This window comes from Chiloscyllium punctatum, chromosome 24 (assembly GCF_047496795.1).
Source record: "Chiloscyllium punctatum isolate Juve2018m chromosome 24, sChiPun1.3, whole genome shotgun sequence".
In the NCBI taxonomy this organism is placed as follows: Eukaryota; Metazoa; Chordata; class Chondrichthyes; order Orectolobiformes; family Hemiscylliidae; genus Chiloscyllium; species Chiloscyllium punctatum.
This window is the reverse complement of record NC_092762.1, coordinates 70,857,016-70,869,749: the sequence shown is the minus strand read 5'-3', so window position 1 is coordinate 70,869,749 and position 12,734 is coordinate 70,857,016. Positions and strand designations below refer to the sequence as shown.

General features: G+C 35.6%; 1 protein-coding gene across 3 annotated transcripts in view; it reads left to right on the top strand.

Moving 5' to 3' along the window:
- Nucleotides 1-12,734, top strand: part of sbno2b (strawberry notch homolog 2b) — a 160,075-nt gene that overhangs the window by 120,700 nt on the left and 26,641 nt on the right. For all 3 annotated transcript variants that reach the window (XM_072594157.1, XM_072594156.1, XM_072594158.1), the window contains 6 exons: nucleotides 1,649-1,825; nucleotides 2,896-2,993; nucleotides 5,440-5,522; nucleotides 7,992-8,198; nucleotides 10,318-10,448; nucleotides 12,091-12,222. In XM_072594157.1, the coding sequence (XP_072450258.1) occupies nucleotides 1,649-1,825; nucleotides 2,896-2,993; nucleotides 5,440-5,522; nucleotides 7,992-8,198; nucleotides 10,318-10,448; nucleotides 12,091-12,222 (828 nt within the window). The remainder of the gene's footprint in view (nucleotides 1-1,648; nucleotides 1,826-2,895; nucleotides 2,994-5,439; nucleotides 5,523-7,991; nucleotides 8,199-10,317; nucleotides 10,449-12,090; nucleotides 12,223-12,734) is intronic.

Below are 12,734 nucleotides of genomic sequence, written 5' to 3'. Positions count from 1 at the left end.
AACATAATTTGAAGTGGATTGAGTTCTATAACAAGTAATCCATTTCATGAGGTTTTACTGCCCAAGTAGTAAAGGTGCAAGTTATCCTTATAGTGATGTGACAAGAACATATGACAATAGTTAGATTTTCCAAACTTGGCCATTGTGTCGTCTTTTTTTTATTCAGCTTTCTCTTTCTCCATTTTTGGATAGATCAACACATTCAGCTTCTGGAGCTGTATTTGCTAATTAAAACTACAATTGAAGCCCAACACATTGGTTCTGAACTGATTTAGTTGATATTTCAGTGCTCACTTCAGTTAGGATTTGATTTTATTTTTAAAAGATCATCATCGGGATGGTTTGGCACTGAAACTATCGCAGTTAATGATTGATTATTGCTGCATTCAGTTCATTGTTTAAATTCAGCCTTTATGCTCACTATTGCTTCTCTTCCTCCTTAAAATCCAGGCAAAGTTGAAGGCAGCAGATAATAGTCTACAACGAAAAGGAGTTTGTTTCTTATTCATAATGATCCAGATTTACTACAAAGAGAAATTTTAATTGTTCTTCCATCCACTTCTAACCCTGTTCTGTTTATGGGCTCAAGTTCCCTGATGACTTAGGAGTCGTTGTGCTAATCATTTACGGCTTTTCGGTGCATGTCTAAATGAGTGCCCAATTACCGCAACTTTTTCTTGTGATGTAGGTTGGTATGCGTTATTGACAAAAGATCTAAAACCACATTTTTACATTTTGAAATTTGCATATTGTGATTGATGGCACAAAGTAAGCTGATAAGTTAACACCCTGTACCCATCTGGCATGCAGCAACACCAAATGCCAGAGGTAGACAAATGTCCCACGCATTCGATCTAGCCAGAGCACAAATGGCAGAAATTTGTAATTTGATATCTCAATACACCTGGGGTCTTATGGACGGTGTTATTATACATTCAATTTCACTTTTGCTGAAAAGTCCCAACCAATTTGCCTCAAATACGTGTCCAGGTTACATCTGCTTTTGAGTATTTATAGTGATAAAATTCAAGCCTCATATTCTGTATTGCCTAAATTAATTCAATTTCTCTGAATTTTAAATCCTGAATTTCACTCTTCTAATCCAAGTCAAAACATGGTCCAATGTTCTGATTGTCATGCTCAAATGAAATAAGTTATAAAAGAGAAGTAAAGATGTGTATAATTTTAATCTAAAAAGGGGAAATAATAAATAGATCCTTTCTTTTGTGACTGTGCAAAACATTCTAATTATGACAGGTTTATCTCATCATCATCCTTAAAGCAGACTGAAGCTAAATTTAACTTTGAAGCAAATGAAGAAATATTTCCCAAAAATAATTAGGGCTATGAGACAGTTTACAGCTCCTTCAGATTGCATTGAAAACAATGCAAGATTTAAATAAAAACAGCAATTTGTTAGGAATAGTTAGATTAATTAAAATCTTTCTCAAATTCACTGTTCTTATGATCAAACAGAAATCATTTTTGATATAAAGAGCAAGTGTTCAATTTATTTGTTAAATGTGATGCAAAAAAAACTACTGTTTCTGTCTTACAATGTTTCTGAACTGTTAATTTCTTTTGAAACTTTTGCAATTGTTTTTGTTTAGTTTACTTTGATATGCCTGAAAACGTGTTTCATTTTCAGTGGGCTGAAGCAATGAATGTTTTCCAACAATCAGCAGACCTAATTGGTTTGGAATCCAGAAAATCTCTTTGGGGGCAGTTTTGGTCAGCACATCAACGTTTCTTCAAGTATCTGTGTATTGCTGCCAAAGTCAAACGTTTAGTAGAAATAGGCAAGCAAGAATTACACAAGGGCAAGGTAAGGAGCCACTTTCCGTTTACAAACTGTGTAGAAGACAGCTTTTTTTAAAAATTTCAGGCATATAACTATATCATCAGGTAATATAGGTCACAGGATCTGATATAGGGCTTCAGATATTTTGAAAGTATTTGACATTTATTTTTGGTCCCCAAATGGAATCTATTTAAATTAACATTAGTTCTATCTTGGTGACTAACATTGATTTCCATAAACTTGTTTTCCATTCTGCAGTTTTTTGTTTCGCAAAGTACCAGCTTTGGATAAGTATAAAATAGTTAACATTTATAAACATGCATTTGATATCATTAAGTCAATTCTATTCAAATCTAGTCAACCTTTATGAAATAACCATTGGCACATAAATGCATGCTATATATACATAAAATCTTGCTGATAACAGTAGGTTTATGGCATTGTAATTGTGCAATGTTAAAAGAATGTAAGTAGGTATGAGGCCCATGTCACTTTCAATAGATGTATTTTATAAATTTCTTCTATATTACCCACAACTTTTCCAAAATCTTAACATTCAATACAACAATTATCAGTGATTCATTGGAAACATAATACTGCAAGGCTAGAAAGCATGACTTCTGGTTATATCACAGAACAATATTGATACTATTTGTCCTTTTCTGAGAGATAGATGAGAACATGACTATGCTGCTCAGTCCCTCGTGCCTGTACTTCCCTTTAAATAGATGATGTCTTTGTCTCAGTCCATATTTCTAGTCTCACTTTTTTTTAAATTCTCAATCATGAGCATTCACTGAACCAGCATTCATCTTTTCAGCAATTGAACTCCGGAATTCTACCACGCTTTTCATTATTCTCCCTTCATTTAGTCTTTGACTTCCCGCAACTTCCAAAATCATTGTAATTAGGTACTTAATAAATACTAACAAATGTATGAAGTTGCAGTATTCAGTCCAGCTACCTTGAGTACAGCCCATAGAAATGTGGAACAGAAAGAAGTGACATTAGCAAGTTTTGAGAAGTGACATTAAAAGCAAAGATGGACCAACTTCACATTTATGTAATGGAGCTTCACCATTTGTTCATTCCAGTGCATTGTTATCGGACTGCAATCCACAGGTGAGGCTCGGACACGAGAAGTACTTGATGAGAATGATGGCCACCTTAACCAATTTGTATCTGCTGCAGAGTAAGTAAAAATGTCATGTCATTTCAGTGACTGTTGAAAAGTTAAATAAAATTGCTCATGTTTATATAATTGTTGCAGTTTTTTTTGCAGTTTCCAGAAATTAAAACGAAAAAAGATTATTATGCTTTTATTTAAAACACATTCTACTTCAAAGACATTATATGTAAATGTATCTGTACCTGCTTATTAAAGGATTTGTCCACTTAAAAAGAAGCTGGCAGAAAGTTCTTTTTGTCAGGACTCTGACCAGCAGTCCTGGCCAGAACCCCATGATGGAGTTCATTGCCATTGTATTTCAGGCATACCAGAAACAACTATACTTTACTTTAGGTTCTAATTACAACCACAGAGCAGGAACTGGACTATTTGGAATCGTTGCCCCTCCCTAGCTCGAAGCTTTGTTTGCTTTTAAGGGGTGGATGGAACCTTTGAGGCCCACTAGACCATTAAGAAAACTTTGAACACAAAGCTATTGTGTAGTGCAAGTCAATTCTTGAATAGTTTTTGGATGTTCCAGTTATCCCTTGAATTCATAACAAGCGTTTAATTAGAATTGACTGCATGTCTACTGTTCTTCAAAATTATTTGGCTTTTTTTTTGCTAATCAAAAGTAAGTGCCATTTTTATTTCACTTTTAATGAGTACTGATACCTCAGAATGTGATTTATGTATTATAATTTTTTCATTAAAAACATGAGTATGTCAACTCCATATTTTTTTCCCCCAGGAACAACATCTTTTAGCATGTTGTTTCATGTTGACATCTTTCTAGAAAATTTGGAAAAGTGGCCAGTCTTTTTCTGATATGTTCTTTCGTTTGTAAAATGATAAAACTAAATGTAGCCAAGGTGAGTCTCCGGTGTAGCATAAGTTATGCATATTGACATTTAAATTCTCCTGATATTTCCACTATTATTTACATCACTGTGCACTTTTAAATTTTGTATGAATATAAATAGATATGACCTCTGTTAATACTTCATAATTGGGGCACTGAGAATTTAATGTTTGCAGTTAATTACAAAAATATAAAGTTATATACTCATACTTTAGTTGGATTATCCTGAAATCATTGCTGGATAGGATTCGAAACCTGACAGACTGGGAGGGTTTAGATTTGAAACTAGTCTATATTGAACTGGCTGATAATATGGTCTTCAGCAATGAGTTCCTGTAAATTGACTTCAAAGGACTAAACTGGAGAAATAAAAATTTAGCCTGGATTTGTAGCTTTTAAACTCAAGTCAATGATTCCTTGCTTCAAAGCGTTCACACTGATGTGAGGTAACAGCAGCATCAGCATTAACATTGATGTCCACCAGCGTCAGATAGCCTTGTGTTTTCACTTTCCAGGCTCACACTCAAGAAATTACCACATAGCTGAGTACCTGTTGGTGCCCAATGAACTGTAACAAATCATGAATCAAGTCATTTCAAAATAGCAAAAAAAAATTGGAAGCAATATTGCTTAAAGTCTTAGGAGTTGATTTCCCCCTGCTTAAAGATAATATTGACTAAAGTTCCAGTGTGGTGCTGTACATTCTTTACTCTGGTGGAAAATTATAGAAACCAGAAAGTTATTGCAGGATTGAAGATTCCCCATAAATGTTCCAAACCTGTTTTTCTGCTATCACCTGGGTGACTGTCATAACCGTTATAAAGCCAAAAGTACAGTAGAAAAAAATACTTCTTGTCGTAGTAGCAATGTGATAGCTGATGTTTGTAATTAACCTACCCTTGCATTTGTATTAACAAAGAATCTGCAAGTATGTAAGTATAAAATACATGTTGCAAATTATGCTTGCAGCATATATTGATGCTTTGACATCTCCTGACATTCCTTTCTTCATGGGCCCTGTATAAATAGCATATTGTATAGTAAGTGGGTGTATTTGCATTTGCACTTGAGATACTCAAGTCTGAGAGGAAGTTGCAGAATGTTGGCTGCATAGCCAATATAGTTTTCAGCTGCAGGTAAGTATATTATTGTTTAACTCCCAAAAATTAATGCTTTACCTTGAAGGAAGTATGCTAGATATTGAGCTTTTGAACCAACTCTGACCCATTTACCATTTCGGGTCACATGGATAATTGGTACTTAACTCCTCTCAAATTAATTTCAACATGTTGTGTTAGCTAGATTGATGACTACGCAACTCCAGTGATTGATAGCGTTAACATTCTTTCTTTTGACAGAATAAGTACCAGGACATTGCATAACTTGTACCTGCTTCACTCAGGAACTTACAATGAACGAAATAGGAAATATTTGGATTTTACCATGGGTGATGGGTTCAGACTTTTCAAATTTTTTTTCTGTATTTGACAAACATGACATCGTACATGCTTCTGTAGTAAAATTTAACAAATCAGCTTTAAAGGGCACATGCATCTCAAATGTTTAAAAGTCTTGTAGCTAAATTAAATTTTGTCTTTAACTTTACAGAGGTGTCTTTAAGTCACTCATTCAGAAGCACTTTCCTTCAATAAAGAGAAAGAAAGAAAAAGGAACAGGGATGAAAAGAAAACGTAAGAGAATATGACTGACAATTCAAGGTTTTTTTAACCCATGGTTAAGCAATCTTGTGATGTTGCTTTGGTTCGTTCTTGTTATCTGTTCAAGGACAGCTTTTGATTCCATGAAACTTGGACAGAAAATTTGGCACCTTAGTTATTTAGGCTAAAGGTGGCAAAATATTTGATTTGGAGGGTTGCTTGGGTGAATTTAGATGGAACCAAATCTTTCTCAGGATTCCACTGGGTTTTCTGTGACCTTTCCTATATTCCAGTAGAGAAATGGCCAAATCTTCCACTTCCTAAGTCAAGGAGATCTATTATTGGAACTCTAATGTTTCTACAACTTTGCTACTTCGAAAGATTTCAGCAGTAGTTTTGCTAACAGAAAGAGTCTTCTGAAGTCCAAAATATTTATTAGAACAAGGTAATCAGTTACTTTGAAAGAAGAATGGTGAAGAGGTATGCTTTGCTTTGTTGAGCCCTAAGTGATTGTGAATGGCTCTGCTTTGGAGGGAGGATCAAGCTGAGATAGGCACAGCTAAAATACCTAGATAATGCCAAATAAACACGGTCTCTAGGGTTTGGGAGAAAGGCTATTCAGCTGGAGAAAGGGAGGCCAGAGATTCCACTGCCTCATTTACATTGGCAGAGAAGTTGCCCAAAGAATTTTGGGGTTTTCATTGTGAAAGTGGTAACACTATGTAGCAACATCACAATTTTAAATGGTCATCTTAGGACATTGTTTAATAGAAATGTTTCAAATCACAAATGATTTTAATGAAGTAAGGAAGGAATTTTCAGGAATCAGAAGGCTCAATAACCGACAGAGGCAGATTTAATAGAAGGTAATTAACAAAAGAGCCAAAAGTGACATGAGAATGACTTTTTTTGCAGTGAATAGTTGTATTCTGGAATGGCATTGTGTTCAGAAAAAACTGGCAGCAACAAGTTCAGTAGTAACTTTCAAAAAGAGAATGGATAAATACATAACAGAAAAATAATTACGATGTTATGAGAAAAGAGCAGGATAGTGAAAGGAGTTGGTTAGCTGTGTTAAATGGCTATCTCCTGTGCTGTATGATCCTGATTGTACGATAAAATGCACAAAAGTATTTGGTAGTTTACTAAGTAAGAAACCACAGGGTGACAGTAGCTATGTATTTGTTAGACACAAAATGGACAGGCCTGACTGGAGATTAAATTACTCTTGCCATTTAAGCAGTATGAAAGGCTGATGTACAAGTTGATTAACTTTGCTCTTTGAGTTATCTGCAATCTTAGAAACTTGAGGGTACACTAACAAAATGTAAACCTGAGTTTGTAAAATAAGAAATTGGCATTTAACATTTGAAAGAGAAAGCAGTCAATATTCTGTTTGATCTTTCCAGCAATTTTAGAAATATGAACACAAGTATCTACATACTGTGATAAAGCCAGTACACAACATTAATGGACATCAATGTACAGGAACATTAATTAACAGACTTAAAAAAGCTCATTTCAGTTTGTTGTTAAAAACCAATGGGATCTAAGTATGTATATATGAAATGACTCATCTTCCTAATTTTTTCTTTTGAAGTTTCAAAGATGTACTAATGTGTACTTTGTCATTCATATTTCTGTATTGGGATGTGGGTGTTTGCTGCTTTGTTGATTTTTCAGCTGTATAAAATAGTGGAGATCTGTTGTAGCAATAATAGACATTACAAAAAAGATTCTGCAGAATGTTCACTGGACTCAACATTAACTCTGCTTGCTCTCCACAGATGCAGTCAGACCTGCTGAGTTTCTCCAGAATTTCTGGTTGTGTCATTATGCGTAGCTTACCCACTAAAGTAATACAAAGCTAAAAAATATTTGATAGAAGTCTGAATATTATGTTGACAGCACACAGATGACACCATTATTTTAATTCTGGAAATTCAACACTGCAAAATGTGTATCTCAATGAAGCTACAGCAAGTATTTTCACGTTTGCTGTATTAACACTCCTTTGAACACCTGCTGTAGTTGAGTAGCTGTTTGCAAAATAGAAATGGGCAATTCAACCAAGACATCATTTTTCAGTTCTGTAAGCTGTGCACAAACGTTATTTGCATTCGGGTAGCTGCAAAACTGTAGTTTTCATTGGGTATAGCTAGAAAAGGAGAGTGTGAAATAAAACCCTATTTTCTACAGAGGACAGTTTATTTTGTTCATTGTTCACTACTATTTTTGCACATTACTATCGACTTTCACAGCTTCATACTTTAAGCTATAATGGTGAAAGTAGAATTTCTTTAGTTAGAAATGTTATAAATGTATCATGCTTCACAATTCTCTTCAGAGTAGAAAAGATTGTATACATGTGAAGGCAACTTGGTCAATGAAAGTTTGAAAGAGGTTCCTTTCAGTGTGATGAATTTATCTTCTTGCTCTTTTTAAGTATTATTGTATTGTTTAAAGTAACTTTTTATGCCATTACTATTTCCTTTACTGCAGGAAAACCACACGTTCGCAACGTAAAACACTTGAAAACTGTACCAGAATATGTATGTTTGTTGAAAAGCAGTGATGACAGCAGCTGTGATTCGGACGTTGATACTGACAGTGACCCGAACTCGTCACCTTCATCTGCCATGGAGATATCTGAAGAGAATGATCTCATTGCTTTGGATATTCCAAATGACTTTCGATCTACAGAGAAAGGTATCAGTTAGTATATTGTCACAAGTTGTTGGAGCTCATTAATGCACCATGGATTTATGACTTTGTTTTGCTTGTGCCAATAAAATCAAACATTCAAGGGTGATGCTCTCACTGGACGAAGGAAGGGAGAGTCACACCTGGCCATTACTTGTAGTTTGAACATTTCATTGTAATTGATCAGCGCTGCAAGTACATCATTCTACGTTCTTGAATGAGATATAATCCCCAGGACCTGAGCGAGAACAAACCTTAAAAATAACTTAGGGCATTCTGAATTCAATGGCTTTAGAGAAGTAATAACATTAACACTGTGACTTAGCCACACATTCACAGGCAAATTAATTGGCAGAATCTTTATTGGAACACAAATCCTCTTTCTAATAAAATTATCCCACTTCAAGAATGATTAGTGAGGTCAAGGAGGATTGGAGGAAACAGGAAATGTTTTGTACCAAAGAGCTATATTACCAGAAATATGGAATGCACCCAACAATGATTTCCAGTCCTGAGTCTCACCAAAGTTTGTGGAGTGCAATGAGTGTATGAATTAGTCACAGAAGTAGGCCAGTCAGCCCTTCAACCTTGCTCTGCCATGCGATGAGATCATGGCTGATGTGATTTTATTCTTAACTCTAATTTTTTGTCCAACAGTATAAGCTTTAACTTCTTTGTCAATTAAATTATGTAATTGAGCCTTAGAACTAATTAATGAACCTAGTCATGGGGGTTGGTCACCCAATTCAAACATTCTAGGGTACATTTTGAGCACTATTTACTCTCAAGAGTCCAGAATTTAATGGCAGGATCACCAGCCGCAGGAATCTGCTAGAAAAATTCTCTTCTGAAAGAATTTACACTTGTTAAAAGATATATTACACGCCATATTTAGGTACAAAGCCACAAATCAATCAAAGAGCATTGTTGGGCCACGTTCCTGCTGTTCTGTGGATTAGTATCCAAGGTCTTGCTTGCCATATTGGGCCATTTGTGTTTCATTAAGCAGGTGACATTGCTGACACTAGTTACACTCCCCGCTATGCACTGCATGTGTCTGTTGTAAAAACTGGTTTCAGTCTATGTGACAAACTGTGACTGGTTGTATCACAAGTGTACACTGGACAGTCTGGACTTTTACTGTTCCTCTTGTAATTGGAAAAGGTAAAATTCAAGATATAACTGTGTGAAAAGAAGATAAAAGCATTTTACAGCATTCATCGTTAATTGTTAAAGTGTATATCTTTTGTTACTTCCATATTAATGTTTCTAACATTACGCTGCATTAGTTGGTCACAAGCAATGCTACTTGGCTCAGGTAACAGATTGTTGAATTTGTAATTAATGCTGATGGAATCTTCAGTGGGAAGATTCTTATGGAATTTGATTGCTGTCCATTTATAATACAGATCAGGTTATTTTGCATTGTGCACCAGTGTGATGTATTTTGTTCCCCAGCTGGACTAATTTGTAGTCTCATTTTTGCTGAAAATGAGACTGGCCCAAAGATCACCCTTAATTTGTTCCTAGGGTGCATGTTAATAATTGAAGTGAGCTTGTTACTATTCTGGAGGCAGCTTGCCTTTTGAAACCTTGCAATTTCAGCCCTTTCCAGGCTGGCAGTAGCACCTGGACAGTTTATGGGAAAGGTGCAGCCAGCAGCGACCCACCGTACTGCTAAAGGGAAAAGAGGAATACACTTTTGGCTCCACACTAAGGTAAATCTGAACAAAAATGTAACTGGCATTCTCTTTAAGGATGCATGTAAACTGAGTAATCCTAAAAGAAGTAGACCTAGTGTTACTCCAGTGAGACACAAATTTCAAACACTGGTCCTCAATACAGCCCTGAAAAATGTGTACTTTTCTTGTTTTCACCTACTATTCAATTTCCTCCCCATTTGCATGAATATTTCTGGTCAGTGCAAAGAGTGGCCTGGTTATTTTTCCAAATTTTTCTTTAGTCTTTTGCCTATTTAAATATAAGACAGTATTCTGAATGCTCCCTTTTGAACTGAATAATGCAAATTGGTTGTATACACATTGATGTCCTATAGATGTTGATGAACTAATACCATTAGTGACCTTCAACGTTTTGATTAACTTAAATTATTTTCTGCTTGCAGCAACACTAGATTATGTAGAGAAAATGAAATGGGATCTGTTAGTAAAGGTTGAACTACTAGGAAAAGAACTACCTCTGAATACACTGGATGAACTGATTGACTTGTTCGGTGGTCCTGAGCAAGTCGCTGAGGTAATTTTCCAAGAATTTGCAAACTGCTTTTCTTATGAGCAAATGGTCACTGGCATTAGTTACCAATTAGAATATTGTAGAGTGCTGTACTTGACTTTGGGCTAGAGAGAGAGATTATTTTAAGATTCCCCTCCTGACTGCTGTCCAGTAACTCCTATTAAAATGTGCATGCATGTAGGCTTCGTTGTTGTTCCTGGCAAAATAGCTTGCCATTGTTTGCTATTTAGCTTTACCGCTCATAAAATGGATACTGATACTTAGAATGTTTCCAGGAGAGGCAAGAAACAGTGGGAGATTTATTTTCATGCCTTTTTAGCAGTAGTTTTCTGCTTCTTGATTAAGATTAGAGTATGACATATTTGATCACTAATCCAGTATTCATCATTGATGCATAAGCAACAGACTTCATTAGCCAACAATTGGGCATGGGAACCTTGAATGATTTTGATTTTCATAACCCAAGAGTGTCAAGACTGACTGCCCCAACTGTGTGACACTGCTACCCATTGCCTTAATTGGCTGAGACACTTAAAGTTTGGCTGAAGTCAATGAAGGATTTAATATAGTGGACATGTTGAAAATGATATACATGCAAGTGTCTTTGTAAGCACCCATAAAATTAACTTAGTATTTGAGTGCAATGATAAAATGTGTCATAACTTCTTATCATACTTGGGGTTCCTTTTGAAATTCTGGCATGCTAAGGACTTCCTGCCTGGGGACTTGTCGTCAAAGTAAATTTGACTTTTTTGGAAATTCTTGAGCGAACATCAAAGTTCTGAAATAACCTGCTACACCTTTAAATGGTCCAAGAATTGATTGTAAGAACATTAGTGAATTTGAAAGTTGTAATTTTATTTGTGTGGTTCGCAAATATGCAAACAATTTGAAATATGCTCTAATTGACGACCTCAGTTGTTAAAATTTTGGGATTTCCTTGTAAGTTAAGGTTGTATTCTAAGATCTGATCAGCCTACTAGTTGCTTGACAGCTAATGTCACATGGTAAGCAAGAACTTGGGATGTTACTCAACTGTGTACTCATAAAAATACTACAAATGTAGTATTTCATTGTTTATGCTGAAGATAAGTATGTGAACAGCAGAAGATAATCATAGCATCACAAATATGTAATAGCAGAATTTAAATTCTTATGAGATCTACTGATGCTTACTCATTTATGTTGTAGGGAATTTGTGCAGTGAACGTTTATTGCTAGGATTTTGATTTCAGTCCATCTTCTACAGATGGGATAAATAATTATTTGTTGTTGTTCAGGAAACTCATGGTTATTGTTGGTGTCAACCCAGTTCTGAGGCAGAGTGAGTGCACAATCAAACGATGTAGAATTCAGACCAAGTTCAGACCAGTCTCACTTTGGGAAACATTAAGAATGATTGAAATCCAGAATTTAAATATGTCATAATTGTGGCAGGGAGTTCTGTTCATAATTAAGGGTTAACCACATTGTTGGTGTAGAAAAGTTGAAACCTCAGTGCTGATATTAGGTGTAAAGTTTGGAAAAAAACTTTCTGGTTGTAATAGATTTTCTTCATCCTACTGAGCACAATTTTCTTTTAAACTTGTTGGTCTTTGTAATGTCATAATGAACGTTGATTTCTGTATTTATTGATTTTTAATAGATGACTGGAAGAAAGGGACGTGTTGTTCGCAAACCAGACGGCTCAGTTTGTTATGAGTCAAGAGCAGAACAAAATTTGTCCATCGACCATGTGAATTTAAAGGAAAAGGAGCGGTTCATGAATGGGGATAAGGTAAATATCTTTGTCATTCTGTATGATCACATATGGTAGGCATTAATTTGTTTTTGAAATAGAGCAACACGCTGAAGTATTCATTTCCCAACCTTGATAATTCAGGAATACCATATTTTCCTCCGCTAATTTTAGTGAGAGTAGATTTTTGCAACTTCAGTAAAAAGCTGTGCCATTCCATTAGGCTACACAGATATGTGAAGGGTGGAGACAAAATGTAAGAACCTTTGACACACATTATGTAGAGGATATTTTTTGACTTTCTCAAGAGCTTCTTCAGTGGGCGTGAAATGCTGGGTGTGACAGGAAGTCATGGGGTTCTATTTTCGAAGGGTGTGAGTTGCATATTGGGGCATCACCCCCAGAAGATTGTATACCTTCTCCCTTTCAGCTCGAATTTTAAACCCCATTCCCCTCCCTATGTCACATTCTCTAATAACTTAGGAGCAGGAGGCCTCTCGAGCCTGCACCCCATTCAACAAAATCATTCTGCTAACTTGCAGCAATTCTCT